The sequence below is a fragment of the Emys orbicularis genome, chromosome 11 (genome assembly GCF_028017835.1).
Source record: "Emys orbicularis isolate rEmyOrb1 chromosome 11, rEmyOrb1.hap1, whole genome shotgun sequence".
Taxonomy (NCBI): domain Eukaryota; kingdom Metazoa; phylum Chordata; order Testudines; family Emydidae; genus Emys; species Emys orbicularis.
In genome coordinates, this window is record NC_088693.1 from 5,721,403 (window position 1) to 5,747,758 (window position 26,356).

The 26,356-nt window shown below is 45.8% G+C and overlaps 1 protein-coding gene across 1 annotated transcript in view; it reads right to left on the reverse strand.

Moving 5' to 3' along the window:
• Nucleotides 1-1,025: 1,025 nt before the first annotated feature.
• Nucleotides 1,026-26,356, reverse strand: part of GYPC (glycophorin C (Gerbich blood group)) — a 41,047-nt gene continuing 15,716 nt past the window's right edge. The window contains exons 2-3 of the mRNA XM_065413432.1: nt 8,353-8,403; nt 1,026-3,161 (exon numbers count right to left, since the gene is read on the reverse strand). Coding sequence (XP_065269504.1) covers nt 2,965-3,161; nt 8,353-8,403 — 248 coding nt within the window. The 3' untranslated portion in view covers nt 1,026-2,964. The remainder of the gene's footprint in view (nt 3,162-8,352; nt 8,404-26,356) is intronic.

A 26,356-nucleotide genomic window follows, 5' to 3' on the forward strand; every position in this document is an offset into this window, starting at 1 on the left:
AACATGACTAGTGCCAAAGTTACTGTTCTAAAATATTCTAAAAGGCTCATTGGTGATGGGTAGACGATGTAGTTATTGTATACTTGGATTGTTCAGCTGGCTGCGTGAATGTGGGGAAAATGGCATACAGAAATGAAGTAACCTACTAAGGAGGGCCATAGCCAAAGATTTGGGGCCTAAATAGTCACATACGGGGCCAGATTTTCAATTGATGTAAATCAGCATAACTCCATTGAAGCCAATTTACCCCACTCCTTTATGACTAACAGCTACCTGATGGCCATCAGTCCCACAACTGGAGATGACTCTCAGACTTGGTTGGCTTGGTCCATCCACCCCATTAATAAATAAAAACACATTCTGGGGTACCTTGTGCAGCTGTTCAGGTATCCCATGGTTCCTTAGTAGCTTAGTAACAATCCTTAGCCTTGAAAAACGATTTGTTCCTTGCAACCTCAGTGGACCTCCCACCACCACCTCATTTCTGCTGTGCGTCCGTCCAGAAGATGGCTGCTCAGATGAGAATTTACTACCGTTCCAGTCAGCTACTAGAAAGGCTTCAAACAAACCTTTATTGAGTAAGTTCTTCTTAGCAGCCATAGCTGGCTGGTGTGGGGCTGGATAGATGCAAGGTAGAAATAAGGGCATATAAGGTTCAGGAAGTTTGCTTTAAGGAAAAGGCTTAATAGGGCCTGGCCCACTAGGCCTCCTGGAAGGTTGTTTTTTTTGCGGGGGGGAGGGGGTTCCCTGGTCTCATGTATGACATGGGGTGTATGTTCCACCCACCCTCACATCCATAGGGAATGTATACATTGTTTCCAGACTGGGTTCCTGAGCCTATCCAGGGCGTAAGCTTATGTATTTTTTTAGGTCGATGAAGAATTTAACTTCATAGTAGATATGTGAATTCTGCACCTTCAAGAAGAGGATGTCCCTTTCCTTCTCCTCCCCCCAGCTCCTTTTCTGGGGATCCAGGCACAGAAGTGTACTCCCGCTGCTAAGATTAATCAATTTCCTCCACCCAAAACAATCACACAAGTTTATTCCTATTTCACAAGCAGTGGTGAAAGGATTCAAATGGTAACACGAATAAAAAAATCAAGTACATAACACCATAACATTTGAATTGTGTTAGTGCTGGACTATTGGATTTTAGTATCATGTGGGCTGATGTATATGATATGGCTATACAATGGTCTGTGGAATTTGGTCCCAAGCTTTTAGTAAGTTGGCATGGTTTTGATTTTCTTTGGTTAAAAGCATACAGCGCAAAGATTCAACATTAGCCAACATTCAATCTTTAGGACTCTCCTCCTACAAAGTCCGGCTCCTGTAGGTACTGAGCGGCCTTGAGGACTTAATTAAAGAGACAAAACTGTCCCCTTCCTTCACCAAATCTACTTGATTCCTCAAGTATTTTCTCCTGGAGATCTAGTCTCCTCTAGTAGTTGTATGGCCAACGCTGGTGAATTAAGCTGGTCTCTAGGAGCCAGTGTCATAAAATGAAGATCTTTGGAGAAGATGAAGCCACCAAGTTGTGAAAGCACAATTATAGATGTTTCTCTATAATATTTTTTAAACAGGAAAACATAGAAAACTATTGATTTAAAACAGGGTAGTTGATCGAAGGCACATTTATTATTAATTGTTCCCTCCCCCCCCCCCCCCCACACACACTCATTTGGGATAATTAAGGGCATAAACCTAGCTGGTGATAAACAGGTGCAGAGGACAATTAATACTATTTCCAGGACTACCTGTTGGTTTCCGTGAGACAGAGAGCTTGCTGTAGTGAAGAAATTCATCACAGTGAATTCTTATGTGATGAACAGGATCTTTCATTTTACAGATCACGTCCATTTTATTTTTTTAAAGAGGTGATGCTCAGTGGAATTTTTTGTATCTGAGGCTGCATGAAAAGCAAGATATATTTAAAAGCTGGGAGGGGCACAAAAGAGAGAAAGATCAATACAACAGAATGGGATTCAAATGGACAAACTGCTCCAGGGTAGCATTACAGTTACATTTCTAACTGTTATTTATGTCTGCGTTCTGACTCAATACCCCCAAATGTCAGCAGGTTTTTGAAAGACTTCTCCAATGTGAAATAAATAAATAAACACCAGGGCCAGAGTTCTCATTCCAAATCTAGTGGAGAGCATTTGTTTCAGAAGGCCTGCACTAGCCAATAACTATTGACTTACGTATGCATGAAAGGAGCCAAATAGCTATTTGGGATCATTTTCTTAAGTCTAGTGGTTATTACCTACTATATACTGTAAATTCTAACACTTTGCATTCCTCAAGTCACCATGCAGAGCTAGCTAAAAATCCTTCACTCTTAAGTGTTCCATATTTTTCCTATAGGGTTTGTGTGTGTCGTGTCCTTGACTTAAAAACAAAGTGGGGAGGGAAGGAAGAGGGCTGGGAAGGAAAAAATCACACCTGGCAAAGTGCACATTTAAAGGGGGGAGGGGAAATTCTGGACTATAGACCAATTTTTGTTCCACTAACCTCAGCTTTTATCTGGTTTAACACTTGTTCTATTACCTCTGAAAATGCATTTTCAGGTAGTTCTGTATAATATCGATGTAGGGGGCATCATTAACGCTAAGAGGATGTTTTCCATTGGCATCTGCTGTTTTGACCAAATGTCAAGGTTTGACATTTGATATCATTAGCTGGTATCGGTTTATCGTTCAGACTGAGATTTTATTTCTTCTGATCTGATACTGAATTCAACTGTGACCAGCTGTGTGGCTAATAAAATCAACAGCCAGGTATCTGGTGTTCCGTTCTTCATGGGGAGTGGGGGGAGGGGGGGTGAGTAGCAGTTCAGTTAGGATGCTTGCTTCTGTCCTTGCCATATCCATATCTTAGTGCTTTCGTTGATGTAGCATTTCTGACCGATTCCCTTGGGGGAAAGAACGACTAAGGCAGTCTTAGTGTGGCTTCCCTTTGCTCTCAGATGAAATACTCCTTTTTGCTCTCATCCACAGCCTCCTGGAGAGCCGGGTCATTTTTCAGCGCAGCGTCTGCACTTTCGGCAAATTCAGTTCCCTTTGCTTCATTCGTGTGGTAGGTGCCCTTGTGCCTGTACATGTATCGGAGCATCACGATCAACAGGCAAATTAGGACAATAGCCACCGCTGCAATGACACCTAGGAGGGAAGAACCGCTTGAATTGCTTAGTGAGTAATCGTATACAGTCTACATTTTACACGGGGACATAATGTAACCGGGGGTATTCAGTACAGGGGAATATGCTCAATATTACAGAAGTCCATAACAAAACCATGAGAGTTGGCAATACTAAGGCATAAGCACGCTTAGTGGGTCTATGAACAATGCAGACCCACGGGGCAATTCCCAAGCAGAGAGGGTGCAGCCCACGTGGCTGTGTCTGTCCCACATTCCAGATCCAAGGCAAGGGGCAGGAATTGGCCTCTCCTGACTTCTGTGCTCATCGCCCCATGCAAAGCTCATTTTTAACCATATTTAGACTGTGTACGCAATGAATGAGCTGTATGAAATCTGTACAACAAACACGAGAAAAGCCTGTCCTGCTAGACCAGTGGTCTCCAAACTTTTTTGATCGCGCACCCCTATCAGTAAAAAATTTTTGAGTACGCACCCCCACTATATGTATATTTATTTATGTATACATTATATACATGTACTACTATACTAATATATTATGTACAATATAAAACATACCAAAAAATAGAAATTAAAAACGGATGAGATAAAGATGAACAATATTTTTAAAATAATTTTGATTGTATTTTATTTATTAACGGTACAAAAAACCTTTTTGCTCTCACAAAAAAAATATTAATAATGTTTTTTAGTGAGAGCAATGTGATTGAATATGCTTCATTATTTCTGAAAATCTTGGTTTAACCCTTTGTGATACAGCGATTCGAAGGTCTGGATTAGGGTTAGGGTGCAGGAGGGCGCTGGGGGTGCGGGGTCTGGGAGGGAGTTAGGGTGCGGGAGGGCGCTCAGGGTGGGGGTGCAGGGTCTGGGAGGGAGTTAGGGTGTGGGAGGGCACTCAGGGTGGGGGTGCAGGGTCTGGGAGGGAGTTAGGGTGCGGGAGGGCACTCGGTGGGGGTGCAGGGTCTGGGAGGGAGTTAGGGTGCGGGAGGGCGCTCAGGGTGGGGGTGCAGGGTCTGGGAGGGAGTTAGGGTGCAGGAGGGCACTGGGGTTGCAGGGTCTGGGAGGGAGTTAGGGTGCAGGAGGGCACTCAGGGTGGGGGTGCGGGAGGAGGCTCAGGGCTGGGGCAGGCAGGAGGTGCAGAGCACTTACCTGGAGCAGCTCCTGTTTGGTGCAAGGGGTGTGCAGGTGGCTCTGCGCAGCGCGGCACCGCCCCCATGGCCACAATTCTGGGAGCTGCACCCCCCGGGCAGGCAGGGCCACCCAGAATGCAGGGGCTTTAGGGGCTGCAGGGCCCTGGGCTAAGGGGGCCCCGGCCTGCAGCTCTAAAGCCCCTTTCGGAATGCGGCCCTGCGAGCACGGGCCGGAGGACTCAGGAGGAGCAGGGGCAGCCGCACAGCCAGCGACCGGAGAAAAGCGGCGCTTTCCTTCTCTCCAGCCGGCTTTGAAGGGGAAAGCGCCGCTTCTTTCCGGCCGCTGGCTGCGTGGCTGCCCCTGCTCCTCCACGGGCCGGAGGACTCAGGGCCGCATTCCAAAAGGGGCTTCAGAGCTGTAGGCCAGGGTCCCGGGACCCCCTTAGCCCAGGGCCCTGCAGCCCCTAAAGCCCCTGCGTTCCGGGTGGCCCTGCCTGTGGGGGGAGGGGGCAGCTTTCCCGCTCGTTCATTCCCTCCCTCCTCCAGCCACCCTTTTTTTCCCCCCCTCCGGCAGCGCTCCTCCTGCCGCGCCCCCCAATGGATCGTCTTGCGCACCCCCCACTTTGGAGACTACTGTGCTAGACAAGCAATCAGGTCATATCTACACAGAGACTTAATATGTGGTAAGCCAGGGAGGAAATCTGCCACACGCTAAGTGCCTGTCTGGGCCCTGCTACCGTGGAGTAAAAGTTTCATAGTGCTCTTTGATATACTGCAGCAGTACGACAAACAGCAATATGTCAAAGCGCACTATGGGATTTTTAGTGTGTGGCCACTTAGTACATGGCAAGCAAGTCTGCTGTAGATTTACATGCTGACTTGCCACACATTGAGTCTCCAAGTAGCCCTAAGATAAGGATATAAGCAGCATTGATTGTCTTAACTCGGGGTGGCGGGGGGAGGGAGACCCTGTCATACTTACAAATTTTATTTAAGCTAATGTTAAAATATTTTATAATATATAGGTTGAGAAAAGCGTCTGTACATCTGGGTATAGTGCTTAGATCAGGGGTTGGCAACCTTTCAGAAGTGGTGTGCCCAGTCTTCATTTATTCACTCTAATTTAAGATTTCGCGTGCCAGTAATACATTTGAACGTTTTTAGAAGGTCTCTTTCTATAAGTCTATAATATATAACTAAACTATTGTTGTATGTAAAGTAAATAAGGTTTTTAAAATGTTTAAGAAGCTTCATTTAAAATTAAATTAAAATGCAGAGCCCCCCCGGACCGGTGACAAGGACCCGGGCAGTGAGTGCCACTGAAAATCAGCTCGTGTGCCACCTTCGGCACGTGTGCCATAGGTTGCCTACCCCTGGCTTAGATTATCCATTCATACAAAGTTTGTTTTTAAAAAGTCATAGGATACATATAGTGCATAATGCCAAAGTAGCAAAAGGATGGATGGACTTTACAAGGGTATCTCATCATTGCAGAGTGAGCCTGAGCTCACTTGTAGGGACATGAGAATGGGGGCGAGTAATACGAGACTATTGGCATGAAAACAATGGTGAGGGGAGAATTTTGGCAACACTTCCAGGATTAAGGAAGAAGACCATTTTAGTTGTACCTAATTATGTTAACTAGCTCCTCCAGCTTTTATGGTGACTGAAGTACTGCTCTCAGAAAGAGAATTGCTCATGTAAAGAAGTTGAGGTTACAATAATAATTTGATTCCACCAGAGGCGCTCTCAATTTTTTAGGACTACATTGGTATCCCTTGACACAATGGGCTTTAATAGGCTTTAGATATGGCACAGTATTAATAAGTCTAAGAGACGAAGCACAATTCAATTTACCTTCCACTGGTTCGCAGGAAACTGAAATTAAAGTTACAGGAGCTAGAACCGGAGGGAAATACATCAGAACCTCTCTAATTTGCACTAATGATTGGGATACCCCTGGTGAATTACTGAAATGAGAGAGTGAGCAGGGAAGTGAACAAACATAATGAAAATCAAATGCCAGGATAATGCATTTCTCCATGTACAGTGCTTTGCGCATTGAGCTTGACAACTGTAGTTCGTTTAAATGTATGCGAGCGCTTGAATAGAACTCTAGGAAATGTGCTGCCGTATATTTTGTAAAAATAATGGGCCACATCACCAGCTGGTATAAATTGGCGTAGCTCTAATCAATGAAGCTACCCTGATTTACACCAGCAGATGAGCTGTCTCAATGAGGTAAGAGTTCACTAGAGTGCCCGACTATTGGTTCTTTGAGCTGTGGGGCGAGCGTCATCATTTGTGGGACGATAACGTGTGTAACTCAGCAAAGAGCCGATTACTGAGGTTCTGACATGATCTGGAATCTAGACACAGATGGATGTGGAAGGTAATAGAGCAGTTCCTTTCGGAGACAAGAGAGGGAAATGGTTGCCTCGTGGCCATACATATCCCTTCCAGATGCACAGGGCCGGTGAAAGACATATAGATACCGGTCGGGGGAAGGCTAAACATCACCGTTTCCACCTCCTCCTCTGCTTCCCAGGGATGGATTTGGGGGTACAGGTGAGGTTGTGCTGGAGCACAAGCAGGGAATTGCCGGCTCAATGGCATTATCCCGCTTCAAGACTGCGGAAATTCTGCCCACATATTGTGCCGAAGCAAATACAAGGCCAGAAGGGACCTTTGCGATCATCTAGTCTGATCTGTATAAGAAAGGCCAGAGAACTGCCCCAACATAATCCCTAGAGCAGATCTTTTAGAAAAACATCTCGATTTAAAAATTGTCAGCGATGGAGAATCCACCACGACCCTTGATAAATTGTTCCAATGGTTAATTACTCTCACTGGTAAAAAATCTACACCTTATTGCCAGTCTGAGTTTGTCTAGCTATAGAAGAGCGGGGTGCTATCATTATCATTAACATATGGACAGCCCCTGTGCATCGAAACCCTAACATCCAGGCAGATCCTGGAATATTTGATTCCTTCCCAGGAAGCATGGCCATCTATTTAAAATTCCCCCTAATTCTGCACCTGAAACGTGATCTCTGTCATAAATTACACACAGGCAATGGCAGGTGAAGTAATTGCCGGTGCAAATGTTGGATTTAAGTGTTCTAATTCTGTTCTCATGCCAGTCTCACACTGGTGTAACTCCATTCACCTCAATGGGGAGTCACTCCTGCTTCCCCCGGCATAAATGAGATCAGAATCAGGCCCCAGGCCGTTAGATGTCTAAATTCTATCACTTTTCTCCTCGGTTGGCCAGAGGTAAAAAATTAGAGGCTGGGCTGAAGCTTCTTGGAAGATTTAACCCTTCAAGTCCTGCTGGGTGGAGAGTGACTCTGTAGAACATAGTAACACCCTGTGTCCTGAGAGAGAGAGAGAGAGCGCGCGCACACTCTGGGGCCCTAATTCAGCCATGTATTTAAGCACATGTTTTACTTTACGCGTGTGAATACTACAGAAGATTTAAAATTAAGCATTAAACATCCAAATTAAGTCTGTGCTTAAGGGTTTTGCTGGATTGGGACTTTTCTGATTTCATTTTTGAATACCGCATAGTATCTGCACAGCGATGTCTATAAAAGGCTGACCAAGCATGGGATTTTATAAGATGACAAGAGCTCTGTTTTCTTTCCTTCTAATGCAGAGGATCTCAAACTTTAGCAACCCGAGGACACCCCATTTTGATTTAAAAATTTTCACGGACCCCTAAACCCCCCACTCAGCCCCAGGCTCCACCCCCACTCCACCTCTTCCCCCAAGACCCCACCCCTGCCCCACCTCTTCCCTGCCTCTCTGCCCCCTCCCCCGAGCGCCTCGTCCCCACTTCTCCCCCTCCCTCCCAGCATCTCCCGCACACCGCTGAAAAGCTGTTCCTCGGCATGCAGGAGGCACTGGGAGGGAGGGGGAGGAGTTAAGGGAGGGAAGAGGTGGAGTTGATCAGCGGGGTCGGTGGACCCCCGGAATACCCTCACGGACCCTCAGCGGTCCACGGACCCCAGTTTGAGAAACGCTGTTCTAATCAAACTTTCAAATACAGTCTAATACTTACCTCCAATGACTGCCACATCTACTGCCGCTGAAGAACCCCCGTGATCTCCAGCTACAAATAGAGAAGAATATAGAAAAGTTAAGTAGATGAAATGGCTTGCATGATGTGTGACTACAGCTCCCCTACTGAAGGGTGCGATAGTATTTTAACCTCTGTAACATGAAATGTAGAACTTAAATGAGATCTCTGATTTAGCATCCATAAAATATCTAATTAAAACTGGGTGCATGGTAGTGGTATTGTATCAATATAATGCTTGGGAAAGAAACAGCCAACACATAGTGCAAATTCTCTTGGCCATCAGGGAAACACACCTACTGTTTCTTATGATCACTTACCTGTAACATCCTCTGATGAATGATGAAATTAAGAGTATCTGGGCAGTGTGATTAGTCTTGGAAAGTCAGTATGGGGGACAAAAAAGCGGTGCCTATTTTGGACAGGATTCTCGTTTGGTATAAATTAGTTTAGTTCCATTGACTTTAATTACCATTATGTCTCAGCATCATCATCGTGTTTTATTTTTTAAATGTATATTTGGAGGAAAGCCAGACCTGGTGTGAATACGGTATAAGTTCAACACTTTCTTGCACCACATCTGAATGTGGCCCTTCGAAGCTAAATTATAGCTTATAACTTCTAAGCAGATAATCTTAGAATTTAAAAGCATAAGAAGATGATGACCATGGCCTTTTAAGTATCTGAGATCAGGAATTTGGTTGAAAAAGTCATAAGCTGCTGGGGGAAAAAAATAGCATTTACTAAAAAATTCAAACCAACAAAAAAACGAAAAATAAACCAAAACACAAAACCACAGGGAGAAAAAAACAACGAATGAAAAGCTGTAGTGTTTGGAGAAAATACAAAACAATGAAGTTTTTCCCTCCTTATCATCTAATACAGGGGTGGGCAAACTTTTTGGCCCGAGGGCCACATTGGGGTTGCAAAACTGGATGGAGGGCCAGGTAGGGAAGGCTGTGCCTCCCCAAACAGCCTGTCCCCCGCCCCCTATCCATCCCCTCCACTTCCTGCCCCCTGACTGCCCCCCTCAGGACCCCCAACCCATCCAACCCCCCCCCGCTCCTTGTCCCCTGACTACCCCCACCCCTAACCGCCCTCTCCCGGGACCCCCCACCTCTAACCGCCCCCCGGGACCCCACCACTTATCCAATCCCCCTGCTCCCAGTCCCCTGACTGCCCCAATCCCTATCCACACCCCCACCCCCTGACAGGCCCCCCGGGACCCCACATCTATCCAACCCCCCCCTGTTCCCCGTCCCCTGACCCCTATCCACACCCCCATCCCCTGAGACTCCCACACTTATCCAACCCCCCACCATGTTACCCATCCCCTGACTGCCCCCCAGAACCTCCACCCCATCCAACCACCCCCTGCTCCCTGTCCCCTGACTGCCCCCTGGGACCTCCCACCCCTTATTCAACCCCCTGGCCCCCTTACCATGCCGCTCAGAGCAGCATGTCTGGCAGCCGTGCTGCTCGGCTGGAGCCAGACATGCTGCCACGCTGCTCGGCAGGAGCATGCAACCCCGCCGCCCAGAGCGCTGCCCGTGCGGCGGCATGGCTACGGGGAGCGGGGGGGGGGCAGCGCGGGAGGGGCCGGGAGCTCAAGGGCCGGGCAGGATGGTCCCACAGGCCGGATGTGGCCCGCGGACCGTAGTTTGCCCACCTCTGATCTAATATGATACTTAATTCAACAGTAAAGTGAGATGAAACTGATATTTCCCCATTGGGTTCCCTGGTTGGACATAAGCCAACGTTACCAGGTATGATTCTGTGCTCCCTTCTACTGTTTTTTACTCTGGTGTAACCCCACTGACTTCAACTGAATTATTCCTGATATTTTACTCGGCTCAACCTGTGTTTATTCTCAGAAGGAAATTATTACCGTGCAGGCCTAATAATTAATTTTGGAGGTAAATTTGTAGCAAGCATTTGACTAGCAGCTTCTACAGTCAAGAAAGATAAGGCAGATGGTAGTAGGTTTTAAGGCCAGCAGGGAGCACTGTGATCATAGAATCATAGAATATCAGGGTTGGAAGGGACCTCAGGAGGTCATCTCATCCAACCCCCTGCTCAAAGCAGGACCTAATCCCAACTAAATCATCCCAGCCAGGGCTTTGTCAAGCCTGACCTTAAAAACCTCTATGGAAGGAGATTCCACCACCTCCCTAGGTAACCCATTCCAGTGCTTCACCACCCTCCTAGTGGGACCCCTAATTCCTAATATCCAACCTAAACCTCCCCCACTGCAACTTGAGACCATTACTCCTTGTTCTGTCATCTGGTACCACTGAGAACAGTCTAGATCCATCCTCTTTGGAACCCCCTTTCAGGTAGTTGAAAGCAGCTATCAAATCCCCCCTCATTCTTCTCTTCTGCAGACTAAACAATCCCAGTTCCCTCAGCCTCTCCTCATAACTCATATGCTCCAGCCCCCTAATCATTTTTGTTGCCCTCCGTTGGACTCTTTCCAATTTTTCCAGATCCTTCTTGTAGTGTGGGGCCCAAAACTGGACACAGTACTCCAGGTGAGGCCTCACCAAAGTCGAATAGAGGGGAACGATCACATCCCTCGATCTGCTGGCAATGCCCCTACTTATACAGCCCAAAATGCCGTTAGCCTTCTTGGCAACAAGGGCACACTGTTGACTCATATCCAGCTTCTCGTCCACTGTAACCCTTAAGTCCTTTTCTGCAGAACTGCTGCCTAGCCACTCGGTCCCTAGTCTGTAGCAGTGCATAGGATTCTTCCGTCCTAAGTGCAGGACTCTGCACTTGTCCTTGTTGAACCTCATCAGGTTTCTTTTGGCCCAATCCTCTAATTTGTCTACGTCCCTCTGTATCCTATCCCTACCCTCCAGCATATCTACCACTCCTCCCAGTTTAGTGTCATCTGCAAACTTGCTGAGAGTGCAGTCCAAGCCATCCTCCAGATCATTAATGAAGATATTGAACAAAACTGGCCCCAGGACCGACCCTTGGGGCACTCTGCTTGAAACCGGCTGCCAACCAGACATGGAGCCATTGATCACTACCCGTTGAGCCCGACAATCTAGCCAGCTTTGTATCCACCTTATAGTCCATTCATCCAGCCCATACTTTAACTTGCCGGCAAGAATACTGTGGGAGACCGTATCAAAAGCTCTGCTAAAGTCAAGGAATAACACATCCACTGCTTTCCCCTCATCTACAGACCCAGTTATCTCCTCATAGAAGGCAATTAGGTTAGTCAGGCATGACTTGCCCTTGGTGAATCCATGCTGACTGTTCCTGATCACTTTCCTCTCCTCTAAGTGCTTTAGAATTGATTCCTTGAGGACCTGCTCCATGATTTTTCCAGGGACCGAGGTGAGGCTGACTGGCCTGTAGTTCCCTGGATCCTCCTTCTTCCCTTTTTTAAAGATGGGCACTACATTAGCCTTTTTCCAGTCATCCGGGACCTCCCCCGATCGCCATGAGTTTTCAAAGATAATGGCCAATGGCTCTGCAATCACATCCGCCAACTCCTTTAGCACCCTTGGATGCAGTGCATCCAGCCCCATGGACTTGTGCTCGTCCAGTTTTTCTAAGTCAGTTAGGGCTTGTCTACATTACCTGCTGGATTGACAGGCACCGATCGATCCAGCGGGGGTCGATTTATCGCGTCTAGTCTAGATGCGATAAATCGACCGCCGAGCGCTTTCCCGTCAACTCCGGTACTCCACCAGGGCAAAAGGCGGAGGCAGAGTCGACCGGGGGTGGGTGGTTATCCCCCCCTTGCGTAGACCAGGCCTAAGTCTGCCCTCCTGCATACCACAGGCCATAGAACTTCCCTGAAAGAATTCTTGCTTTGAACTATAGCAGATCTTTTAGAGCAACGAACAAGGTGATTGACTTTTGGAGGTTTCCCAGGCTTTGTATAGTACAGAGGCTCCCTTCACCTGGAGTGTTGTTGTATTGTTTATATAATTACAAATTCTGTTGGTTGACTAATAAGACAAATTGTATAGGATGGGGGATATCGGTCCATCAGGGTACAACCCGAGTAGCTGGGAAGAGTCTGTTTATGCGGAGAAGGAAGACACCCAAAGCCCAGGTCCTCCTACAGAAGCACCAAGACTATGATAGTTCCCAGAACATCCCAGACCTGTGAAAGGCAATGGTAACGCATTGGCAGGCCCACTGCTTCCAGCCCCTCTCTGTAGCCCACACCTGGCCCCTCTATATCAGAGCACAGTAACCTCACTGGAGCGGAGGCACATACCCCCACAGCCTCAGATCCTGCCCTCCCATGGAGTTGCACCATTGGGGGGGCGGTTTCCAAAGTATCTGCAGGAAGGTCTAGGAATAGGATTCTTCCGAACACACCCTTCCCCGATCCTGTTCAAGCTGTGCGCTGATGAAGGGTTTACCCCATTCCATGCAATCTGCACACTTTTATTACAACCAGGTCCACTCCAAATCCTCATGGCTCAGAATAGATCAATTCCCTGTAGTAGCCTAGCATCGGGGTTCCTCTCCGTCTGGGTCTGTGGGAGGCCACACCACCTCCCTACACACCAGTCCATCGCCCACCATGGGGAATTAGCGGGGCGACAAGTGTCCTTAGCTCAGGCCTGTTTTCAGGGGGCGAGCAACAAACACAGTTAAATAGCCCGGGCCCTCAATCAGGGCAATAGGAGTCTAGGGTTCGGGCCTGTGGTCAGGCCCCAGGAGCACACACAGTTAGATGGCCCAGACCCTGAGTCAGGGCAGGGCAATAGAGGTCTATGGCTTGGACCTATGGTCAGGGCTGAGCAGCAGGGAGCCCGGACCCTTAGTCAGGGTGGGGCACTAAGAATCAATATCTCGGGCCTGTAGTCAGGGCCGAGCAGCAAAGGGTTCGAGCATCCTATCTCCTGCAGATGGCCGACAAACCCTGGCTTCATGGCCTGGAGAGGGGGAGACTGGCACCCCAGGATTGGGGTGGCAGGGGGGACACAGGCCCACCTGCTCCGCTGCATCCTGGCCCAGGGCCCTACCAGTGGCAGATCGCTCTGCCACTGGGTCAGCGGGGATCCTGACCACAACACGCTGACCTACTCTCTGGCAGCACTGCAGCCAGACTAGGGTCGGCTGTCCCTGGGCCATTTCCTAACTCCCCCTCAGGGTGCACCTAGATCAGTAGGGGGTCCTCCAAATCGTCCGGGTAGAAGGCCTGTAATAGTGCTGGCCACTCCTCCGCGGTCGGATCAGCAGGCGGCTCTGGCCAGTACTCGGTTCCACAGGGGCCTGCGGCAGTCTCTCAGCTCGGGAGCAAGCAGGAGGCATCTGACTCCTCCAGCGGCTGCCGCCCAACTGAGCTCCCAGGCCCATCTTTTATACTTCCTGTCCTGCCCACTGACTTCCGGTGGGAGGGGTGAGCATGACCTGGCTCCACCCACCAGGGCTCAGTGAGGGGTTGCTCTCCCTTTGTGTCCATGAGAGGCCACACCGCCTCACTACATTCCCCCCAAGCTCAAACTGTATTGGCCTTCTTTCTGCCTGATGCACACTGACAAAGAAAACTCTTCCATTATATAGCAGGCACCTAAACGTGTGAATCCTGAAACGTTTCCTTAGGTTATTGCAATATCAAGCTACAAAGGGATGCTTCCAAATATTAATTCCAGTTCAAATCCTCCTCGCTTTAATTATAAAAGTATATGAGTAGCTCTCCATCATTCCTGGCATTCCCAAGGGCCCTTCTGATTCAGATAACAAGCAGATGCCTTATCTCCAGCCCTTGACACAGAAGTGCTTTTTGATAAAGTATCTCCGCGTTAAGATTTAATTTTGACACTGGACTTTTTAAGCTTTTGGAAGAATGTGGGCCAGATCCTCCATTGGTGGAAATCGGCATTGCTCTGCTGAAGTCAGTGGAACTATGCCAGTGAACATGGTTATGTGTCTATAATCACCACAGCTCTCAATGATTGCCAATAGGAGAGACTCCACTTTTGCATTAACATGTCCTCCTCCCACAGTGAGCTGGAGTTGTGGGAGGGATAGTTCAGTGGTTTGAGCATTGGCCTGCTAAACCCAAGGTTGTAAGTTCAATCCTTGAGGGGGCCACTTAGGGATCTGGAGCAAAATCAGTATTGGTCCTGCTAGTGAACGCAGGGGGCTGGACTTGATGACCTTGCAGGGTCCCTTCCAGCTCTATGAGATAGGTATATCTCCATATTATCCTTTCATTGGGTAAACTGGAGGTGTGCCAATTTATACAGCAGTAGAAGATCAGAAATTTGGCCCACTTCCCTCCTCACTTTCACTGATGTAAATCAAAAGTAACTTAATTGTGAGGCCACTTCTTCAGCTGCGGATCTCAGCTGGCAGCTCAGCGAACAAGCGTGTGAGGGAACTACCAGACTTGCTATATTAATAGGACTGAGGGCATTATACAAAGTTACCATGACTGGTCAAAGTGTTGGGGCTGATGAGCCCAGTGAGTTTGCACTTATGAAATGAGATGACCTGCTCTGAGTCTGAAAGAGAGGTGACCGCCATCATCTGGAGCAGATGTAGAATTCTAAACCTCCAGAAGTATAATCTGTTAGTTTTGGGCTGAATTCCCTACAGTGGCAAAGACTCCCATGCTCTTCCAGGAGTTTTTGCCTGGGTAAGGACTACAAGGTGTGACACTCTATGAATTCTTTATTCCATTCATCTGCAGAGGACTCAAATGCCTGTGTTTCGTGAGTCTTTTTGTCGTGTCCATTTGGTTATTTTCCTGTGTTTCACAGGGGAGACATTTTCAGGTATTGCCTATTAAATTGCCCCTGCAAAAATGCCTCCCACAGTTACGCTGGCTTGCATGTCTGTTAGGCGCAATCTGGCCCGTTATGTGTTATATAGCACTGTAACTCAAAGACTGCATCTGGGCACTGTACAGCAGCATTGGTTATTAAAACATACAGAAATGAAGAGAGCTGGAAAAGCTCCTGTTCTTCATAAAATTCCTACCCACACCAATGTATTAAACAAATCAAGACAACAATAAACAAACCAAACAGCCAAACTAAATGTTCAGCCAAAAGCCAGTATCTTTGTTGCATTATATGAAACTCATCAAATTCCAGCTCTGAGGGATCAAGTTTCAGAAGATCAAGTTTTGCAACAGATAATGCTTTGCTACCAATCTCATCAAGCCATGTCCCAGAGACGGACAGAGGCTTTGTCCCAGCAGACCTCAAATATCATCATGGAACATAGGGGAAGGGAGTGACTTTCTGAAATATCTGGAGTAAGATAGTGGGAAATGGATCCCAGTACATGGAGCAAGATTATACCAGTCCATAAATACAATTCAGTGATTATATTTTAATCCATGCACTGATTAGGGGTCCCAAAAATCTACAGGGAATGTTGCAAGTCCACATAATGCTCCTGAGGGCTAGATATTGCAATTGGATCTTTTGTTTAGCAGTGTCAAATTGCTGAATACTTTCTAATATATCAAAGTTTGCTCTTCCAATAAGGAAACAGAAACAATCCCATGTGACTTGTGTCCAATCACACAGCTCACAGAACAAATTCCAAATATCAAATAAATGATTGTGCAGACATGTTTCAACCTATGGATTCCTTGCACGCTTTTTGCTGCAAAGTATCAAACAAATGAGATTGATTCATAGATATCATGATCTGTTTAGGTGGACAGGAGAGAGGGCCAAACTGAATGGATTAGTGGCTTGAAGTGAATAATTCAACCAGCTCTGAATGTAAATGAAAGCAGGATTTTCCCATTCTTAATACATGGATCCCTGTCTCCCATTTAAGCCTTTTATAGATTCTTAGGTTGGAAGGCCAGAGCATTTAATCTGAACCTCCAGCATAATACAAGACATCAAATGGAAGCTACTAATACTGCATCAAGCCCAATAACTTAAAAGACTAGAACAAAATGGGAGGTCATATTAAAAAGATATAAAGACTTTGCCTGGGATTTTCAAAAGTGCTCAGCATTCGCCTAACTTTGCGACCATAGAAGTCAATGGTAAAGTACCTCATTGGCTTCAATGAGAACACGTTAGTGAGGCCAACATTGAGTGCTCTAGAAAATTCCTCCATCAAGTGAGGAAGAATCTATCCCTGGTCCAATGGGTAATGACTCTTGGTTATTATTATAATCTTTCTTCTGCCATGAACTCTTCTTCTCTTGTGTACCTTCCTGCATTCAACAATCGCTTGAGCTCCAAAAGTAAGTCCCTCAGTTAGCAGGACTCTATCATCACCAATGCAAAATCCATCCTACCAGATACTTAAGACCCAAGAAGTAACATAGTCTTAACGTATATAACAACCCATTGTTTATGCAATTGCTGTACACCCTTCTTGCCCTTCATGTTTGTGTCTTGCCAATACATCACATTCATGAGAAAATCATTAATCTATTAACCTTAGTTTACTGATGTAATTTGCAAGCTACAGTTAAATCTGGTTTACTGAGGTTCTATGTGTAAGAATGAACAGAGCAAACTTCCTTTAAAAATCTCTCCAAGCAGCCTCTGGACTTGTTTTGTGAAATATCTGTTACATTAGATACATGCCTTTCGAGAGTTAAAAATCTTTATCCAGCATGTGTTTAAATACTTTCTACTAAGCATGTGCTGCCCCACTGGAGCCGGCATCTCCTTTCATGAAGGGTCATCAGTCTAAACTCATCAATCTGACATTCTCCGTTGAAAAACCCATCACCATCTCCCATTAGATAGTAAAAGTCATCAGTGCTGCTCTTTGAAAATTAAGGAACAGTTTCTCATCTGTCAATCTGGACAGGAGACAGAATAATTTGGCTTCCATTTATATGCTAAATTATTACAAAGATAATAGCGGGGTGGGGGAAAAAAAACAAAAACTGCATGATCGTTTAGGTGGTGAAATGGGTTGCATTTAGAATTCACGATAAAAATGTAGATAAGCATGTGATTTGTTCTAAAATTAAAACACAGACAGCCCAATCTTGTACCCTGCCAACTCAATGGGTGTTTTGTCATTGACTCTGAAGGGAACAGGATCAGACCTTTAAATGTTTGGGGATGTAAATGCTTAATCGGAACAATACCAAAATGAAACAGGAAGGAGCTGGCTATGTGAGAATGTTTTCTCAGCTAATGTAGTACAATGAAGCGACGGGGTGTTTGCAGAATTAGTATAATTATGTTAATTGAGTCCATACAATCTCAGCAGTTCACCTTTTGAATCTGAATTGCAGTGGAAATGTCTGAATTTATTTCCTACCCCCCAAAACAAGGTCTTTTAGACTAAATATCCTCACATTTTATAGATTAAAAGAGAGCTCGCAACAACTAAAGGCAGCCAAGACTGCCCGGGTGTCAAAGAACTCATTATCCATCTGGGATCATCTATTGATTGTGAAGGTGAGGCAAACTTGGTTCTTTGCCCCCTGAATGTAGACGTGGAGAGTAATTTTTAAGTACTTGTGCTATTTAGTGGAGGCTGGCTGCACACCAAGAGTGCTAATTCTGGTCACAGTGAAGAAAAGAGCAGCCATTGGGAACAGCAAAATAATACCACTTCCTTAATAACTTTATGGAAAGGAACAGTATGAAAGCCAGATTCAGCATGATCCTTAAGCATGGTCATAACTCAAAGCCTGTGAGTATCCCCATTGACCTCAGTGGGACAACCAATGTTTTTCAAGTGAAGTATGTCTGGGTATTTGATTAGTTGGGACCTACGCGTGTCATCCGGCACCTGTTGAAGTCAGTGGTAAAGGACCAGGCAGAAAATTGGCAACACTGAGAATTTAGGATCCATAAATGTCCTTAGTACAGCTGGGTGACAATTTTGACATTTTTTAATTAAGAAAAGAGATAAATTGTTCACAACACTTTTTCCCATTTATCAACCCATTCTACTCATTAGATACCTGTGCTCAAGGGACATTCCTGAGCATTGTCCTAGGACATTGGTCAAAATAAACCCACAAAGAGCCAATCTCTGCTACCATGTTACCAGGAACTTTATTAGAATAAGACAAATAGTCATATCCCTAAAGCCATTGTGTCTGGCTGTGTCACAGTAGAATTTCTGCTAGAACCAACCCCAGCTGCCCTCCTGCTACGGGTATAAAGAAATTGCAGAGTTATCTTCATCGTCATCTGAATGTCAGAAACAATAACATTAGGAAAAGAGGCTGCCTGTACATAGAACTGGAAGCTTCGTCTCTCCGCATTGCCTGATATTTGCAGTGTGCTTACCACGTCCTTCCAGGTACTGAGAGCCCTCCCATTGCTGTGGCATCTGCTATGTTATTTCCATACAGTGTTATGCTTATGTTTTCTCAGAATATTATCCTAAACTCTGCTGGACTCCTGTGCAACATGAGGTGGGGCTGTGGGGACAATGAATTGCCAGTGACGTTGGATTTTGTCCAGCTGTTATAACATATCGTGTGCTTTTTGCTCCATAGGGCAGGTCCACACTGGGGCGGGGGATCGATATAGGAAACGCAACTTCAGCTACGAGAATAGCGTAGCTGAAGTCGACGTTTCCTATATCGAACTAAATTTACTTACTGCGGGTCCACGCGGCGCAGGCAGGCTCCCCCGTCGACAGCGCTTCCTCCTCTCGTCTAGCTGGAGTACCGCAGTCGACGGCGAGCACTTCCTGGTTTGACTTATTGCGTCCAGACAAGACGCGATAAGTCGAACCCAGAAGTTCGATCGCTCGCCACCGAACTACCGGGTAAGTGTAGACCTACCCTTAGGGTACGTCTTCACTCAAGGGGAGGGTCGATTTAAGATACGCAAATTCAGCTACGCGAATAGCGTAGCTGAATTCGACGTATCGCAGCCGACTTACCCTGCTGTAGGGACGGCGGCAAAATCGACCTCTGCGGCTTCCCGTCGACAGCGCTTACTCCCACCTTCGCTGGTGGAGTAAGAGCGTCGATTCGGGGATCGATTGTCGCATCCCGACGGGACGCGATAAATCGATCCCGGAGAGGTCGATTTCTACCCGCCGATTCAGGCGGGTAGTGTAGACCTAGCCTCAGACTGGTGCTGTGAATGCTAATCCCAGAAGTGCTACAGTGGCCTGACACTTGAGAGTGGCGGTGAGCACCTGTTCAGGATTGCTGGGTACTCTCAACCACATTGGCTTCAATGGGAGTTAAAGATACGTTGAACCTCACAGGTTTGGGTATGTTTCATGCACCCAGTCCTGAATTCCGACCTAAAAGCCTATCCAATGCCCAGTGAAGGACTTCCATTGACTTCAGTGGACTTTAGATCAGGCCTTAAATTCTGAACACTCAGGAAGATCTCCTGTTGACATCTATGGGTGTTCTGCGAGAGTAAGGGAATGGCTCAACATATGGGGTGTGTGTGTGTATATACTTCACAGCCTATATGACTATCGCCTATAGATAAAACAGGGGTGCTGTGGAAAAAATAGTATGTGATCGTGTAATTAAAGACTGTTTCATAATGCATACACAGTGGGAGCAGAATTGAGGTTGCACAGGCAACCTTTAATTCTGGCATTTCCTAACTTTTAAGTACATGTCTTTGCAACTTTAACATTCTTTTAACACAGGGTTTGGTTTTTGTTTGGTTTAGTTTTTGGTTTTTGTTTTATGTAATGTATCCTTGGGGGACTAGTATAAAGAACGAGAATTGTGAAGATGACATCAAAAGAAGACTCGGTGTAGCTTCTACTACATTCGGAAAACTCTGCAAGATCTGGAAAGCTAACGACATTTCAATAAAAGCAGAACCCCATGTATATGAGACAACTGTCATGCAGCTACTTCTGTCTAGGTCAGAATGCTAGAGTATGAAGAAAGCCGATGACCAAAAGATTTTGACTGCAGAAATGAGCTGGCTGAGAGGAATGCTGAGAGTTTCAAGGCTGCAGAAAATAAATAAAATAAAGAGATAAGAAAACAGGCAAGACATAATGCTGTTATAGGAGATTCAAGAAAGAGGGACACATGTCAAGAGTGGACCCCTAAGGGGATACCATAAATAGCGATGCATGCCAGAGTGCAAGGAACAAGAAATAGAGGAAGACTGAAGATGTGTTGGGTAAACATGGTGAAAAATGACATGGAACAAAAATGTTTAAAGATCAATGAAGCCATGAAGCTAGTACAAGATAGAAAGTGGTGGAAAAGCTTCATTTGTTACTGTTGCTGCTGAGCTGACGGATGGGGATCAAAGAGAAGAGGATAGGATACCCTTCTTTTGTTCTTCCAGCTTATTTAAAATGCATCAGCTCTCAAATGGTCAGGACAGGAAAGATTTTAAATAATTCCAGCAAATGCATTTAGCAGCATCTTTAAAAGTAACATTGACAATCAAGGAAATAAAGCATATGAAGGCTACTTTAGCAAAGGGTGATGAATAAAAATACAGAACTTGTCCTTGTGCTCAACTTACAGGTGAGCCCTGGAAAAACCTAGAACCTGATTGAACACTTGTATACATGTATTCCTATAGACATGTATGAGAATCTTTCTATTAGACTTCAATGGGCATTGGATCAGGCTGCTAGTGTGTATATATAAAGCACAGTAGCTGCTTTGCTAAAATATGCACTTTGGTTCACCCCCATAGTTTGTAGCGGAGCTGACCCATAGGTGATAACTCTTGGAAACAGGAATTTCCCCCCCTCCGTGTTTATTTTAGATGAAATTGCATTCAACTACTCCCATGTCCTGTTCCAATTCTCGCCTCAGGCCATGTCTACTAAAAGCATCACAAGTTGAAATATCAGGATGTCTAGCACATGCTCATTAGGGACACGAAATCCTGTCCTGGGGTGCTGACAAGCATAATATTATTAATGAAGAGATCTGTTGTGGAAATAGAAGCTTCTGAATTTTTCAATGTTGAACATATGAAAAGGAAAATAAGACATTCCGAGACACATTGGAAACTTACAAGGCAAATAACAGCTTGAAGCAACAACATTCTCATTCTCCAAGGCTTTCGTAAAGAATGTGCAGATTTCATTTGAATATCTGCTGCATTTGAAAATTGCTTTTATAATCTGAACGGCATTAAAAAGAAAAAAAAAAAAAGAAACCTTTTATTTGACCTTTCTTAGCAAAACTTCTTTAACATCTAGCATTTATTCGAATCATCATATTCAGATTGTGTGATAATTATTATAAAAGAAAGGCCAACTCTAATATTTTTCTTGGACAACTGTCTGGTACTAGCTGTTGAAAACATTAGCAGTGCTGACCTTAAAATCCTGCATCAGCAGCATATATTGGAAGATTTTCAGTGATGGCCTTGAATTGTTGTGAGCACTGTTTTACACCCACAAATAATTTCCCACCCGCAACAATTTGCAAGTGTGAATGGTAGCACTTCGATAGCTAATTACCACGTACTTCAAACACCCATTGAAGTCAGTGGGAGCCTCTCCATTGATTTCAATGTTCATTCATTCTGGCCTTTGTTTGGGTGGTTACATAGATAGACTTGGGTGCCTAAATCTGGCTTAAAAAATTAAAGTGGTATTTATTGGGGGGAGGGATAGCTCAGTGGTTTGAGCATTGGCCTACTAAACCCAGGGTTGTAAATTCAATCCTTGAGAGGGGCATTTAGGGATCTGGGGCAAATTTCAGTCTGGGGATTAGTACTGCTTTGAGCAGGGGGTTGGACTAGCTGAGGTCCCTTCCAACCCTGATAGTCTATGATTATGGAGGCAAAATTATGCCTTGAAAATTAGAGGATGGGTAGCGTCCTAGCTGGAAATGAGCTCCTAAAGTTTAAAAAATCTGAGCAAAGAGAGATTTAGGGAAGTCGATTCCTGTTTCAAAGGAGGGTAGATTCAAGTGCACTGGGAAACTTTTTGTATGCAGCAGCAGGATCCATACAAATAGTGTGGCAGGCTTGGTAGGGAACTTGCCACAAACTTAAGTGTTCGTCTAGATAAGCCCCAGGAATCGTCTGGGAGTGCACAGAACTCACAGCATTCTAAACTATTCACTCCGGAGTAGGTGGTGGTCATGCACTGAATGGTGAAACAAGTTACATCACTGCCTTCAACTGCAGCTGTTTGGGAAAAGAATTCAGAAAATTTTCAGCCACTTTTACTCATGTGGGGAGTGCCTTACTCTGTGAATAGTCTAATTGGGACGCAGTGCAAGAGTGGCAGAATCTGGTCTTTTGTTCCTTTTTGTCCAAGTAATTCACAAAATATAACAAAATTAGCAGCTGTAGTAGGGAAAGGGGTTGCGTGAATGTGCATCTATTCTTTCTTTGACAGTAGATCAGCCTTGTTGATTTCAATGGGGTTCTAATCGAGTAACTTTGGGGAGAATATGCTCTAGTATTTTTTGATAACAAATGCTTGCTAAGGCACTTCTCTCACGAGCATATTGTATAATGCCCAGTGCTGAAAGCCATTGCTTCTTTTCTAAAAGTATTAAACAACCAACATACGATAAAACTGGATAACCAGGGCCCCAGTGAAAAAAATCGAAGAGTTCCTCAACAAGAGTTCCTCTCTACCAAAAATAATAACACAAAATAAAATACTACAAGTTGCTGAATTCATTTGGAATATGGAAACAGAGTGGAATTCTGCCTGTCACATGACTGAATAAGACCAGGCATCATTGATCTCCATTTGTGCTGGTATTACGAAGGGCACTGTTTCAGCACCATTCAGTGGACAAAATGAAATAAATACCAATGTTGTACATGGAAGGTGGGATTTTCCAAAGCATTTTGTGTAGAACTGGTCTTGCTCCCATTGAAAGCAAAGGCTAAACTGCCACTGTCTTGCATGTAGAGCTGGTCAGGGATTTTTCAGTAATTCCCCCCCCCTGAAAAATGCCAATTCATCAACATGGAAACTGTTTGCTAGAAACAGTTGGTTTCAACAAATTTTCCAACCTGAAAAAATGTTGAGACTTTTTTGTTTGTTTGCTTGTTTGTTTGTTTTTTGCAATGAAAAGGTCTGGGTTTTTTGTTTCAAAATGACTTTTCATTTCAAAATTTATGCTAAAACAAGCATGAACCAAAGAAAAAATGTCAAAATTGGAACAAAAAAGTCTCAAAATTATGGGATTTTTTTTTTTGTTAACCCTAGCTGAATTTTTTTCAGTTTGTCTCTTCACCAAAGTTTTTGAGATTTTGACTTTCCATCTCACTGGGAGGCAGGAAAAATTGTCTAAACCTCAACATTTTTCATGGGACAGAAAAATTGTTTCCAGCCCAGCTTCAGTTTAATGTAAGTAAAGTTAGGTCAATGTTGAGGGCTTTTCACAATCCCAGCTGGAAAGATGGCAGAGAGGGGACAGAACTAATGACCAGAAAGCGGATTCTTTGCTAGAGTCGCTAGACTCGGACACTCCCGGTAGTTCTCGCTGACTCTCCAACTCACAGACTAATGGAACACAGCTTGTTCTACCTAATGTTACCACACTGGGTCTCTCTAATCCTAACCATCCATGGAAGAGACTGCACATTTTTCATCTCACTTTGTATCTTGAAACCATTACCATTGCCTCCAAAGAGGACTGCTTTGGAACAGTGTCAGCAGGTTAAGTTATCCCAATGAAACATCTGCTGGGGTGTGGGCGGGGAACACACAGGGCTGCCACAGCTCTGGAAAATATGAAGTCAACTTAGAGTTCAGCCATGCCGTACTGACATTAAAGCTTGTTTACGAGCCAAATTCCACCCTCCGACATGCGTGTGCAACTCCTGTTTACTTCAGTGGTAGCTGTGCTGTGCTTATCTAAGGGCACAGCTTGAGCTAAAGTATTTATCCATTGTGAGTCAGGGTCAAGAACAAACACCACACACCCGCATACCATTTTAAAGCCACATTTTTAGCTCCTTTTACAAGCCTGCCTGATGCTACACCCCCAGGCCTGAATTACAGACCGGGACACTGGGAAGCAGAAGACAAGGTGGTCCCTTTCTGCATGAGGAATGTTCTCTGTGTTTGGGGCTCATTGGTTCCATCCCCCACCCTCTTCTGGTTTTTCGTTGTGTGGGGCTGTTTTCTTACCACAGGCTGCTGCTTTCTAGTTTGCTGCCTGGCTGGTGCACACCACCAAAACCTCCAAGAATTAAGCACAGAGAGAGAGAGAGGCTAGACCCCCGCCCAAATCATGCCATTTATTGAGCGTTTGTGTGTGTGTGGGGGGGTCTCTCTTCTGAGTTATTCACCTGAAGCATTCCCCTGGATTTGCAGAAGTGTTTCGTAATAATGATGGACATAATCATCGTTAATAAGCACCTAGACGGGCATTACATCTTTAGAGCCCTTTCCAAGATGCTTCTATGAGAGTGTTAAGGGTTCAGCGAAGGTGGACAGCTCTAAGCCCCTGCGGGCTGTGTTGATGGGGCCATTCCTCCACCCTGCACAGCTGGCAGAGCGGACCTTCCAGTGTAGAGTGGAGGAGGAGCTGCAGCCCCTGCAAGGGTGTAGCAGTGTCTGTGTCACTGCTCAACTCCTGGGGGCCTCGTGGCTGCACGAGGCTTGCACTGACGGGGCAATGCGCCTCCAAGATACCCCCATCACAAGCTGTGATTCAGAGCCACTGAGAGCGGTAAAGAATGAATTACTGCAATTCCAGGGGGAAAGTGCATATACAAAAATGGGGCAAGCGGGAAGAAGGGGCTGAGGGCTCAGTCCTGCTTTAACTTTAAGCCCTACTGAATCTAATGGGACTGTACGCATGCGTAAAATTAAGCATGTGCTTAAGTGCTTTGTTGGACCAACCCAAACCGCTTGGCACCTTGCAGGATTGAGGCGATGCTGCCAGACCCTGCTCATTGTCATACTCTGCAGAAGAACGGGGTGGCAGGTGTCTTTGGCAAAGGAAGCTGCTGTTCCTGATGGATTGGACAGGAAAATGGAAACAGTCCAGAGACGTATGGGGACGAGAAGGAACATTCCTTTGCCCCTTGTCACCTGAGATGTGTAAATCGTACCACACCAACAGCCAGGTAAAACCCTGCAGGTACGCTGGGAGAGGCGAGGGAATGGAGCAAAGGAAGCGTCTTTCTTCACCCAATGTCCCCACTCAATAGCTGAGCAGGATTCCAGCCTAGTGCTCTCTTGACCAATAAGTTGAGGGTGTATGACCAATTTACCAGCTGGCATACCAGGGCTGCACAGGGGTATGATTTAGTGCATCAGGGATAAGGTTAGGCATCTAGCATAGAGAGCCACATTTGCATAGAGAGCCACATTTCTAGCTGGTGCAAATTGGTCTATAGCTGCCAGGAGAAGGAGGATCCAGCTGAGGGACAGGCCTGTGTTTTCTTTAGCAGCAGACACTGTAGGGAACTCTGGAGCATATTATCCGCGCCCCTTTCCCCCCCCCCCCCCCCGCCCCCGCTGTAAGAATGGCCATACTGGATCAGACCAAAGGTCCATCTAGCCCAGTATCCTGTCTTCTGACAGTGACCAAAGCTATGTGCCCCAGAGGGAATGAACAGAACAGGCAATCATTGAGTGATCCAACCCCCTGTCGCTCATTCCCAGCTTCTGGCAAACAGAGACTAGGGACACCATCCCTGCCCATCCTGGCTAATAGCCATTTATGGACCTATCCTCCGTGAATTTATGTAATTCTGTTTTGAACCCTGTTATAGTATAGTTGAACCAAAGTCATTCTACTTTGTAGCAGTGGGATGACTCAGAGACCCTCCATACAACCATTCCCCCCGTGTCATAAGAGCAGGATTTTCCCCTTGGTTAAAACGACCACATCTGATGCACTAGTAACAGAGGACTATTCAGGTAGGGGCTGAAGTGGCACGTCACGGTTTGTGTGGGCCCTCTGCGCTGGAGTGAATTTCACCCGTAACAAGTAAGGGTCAGCTTTCATCTCACAATCCAAGCCGCTATGAAAGAGCAATCTCACCCTTTGACTTTGAAAATCAGGTCATTTGCATCTGCATCTCAGTTAGGTGACCGACGGTATGTTCAAGGGGCCACAGCTCTCAACCCAAGTACCTGGGCTGGGAGCCGGGGA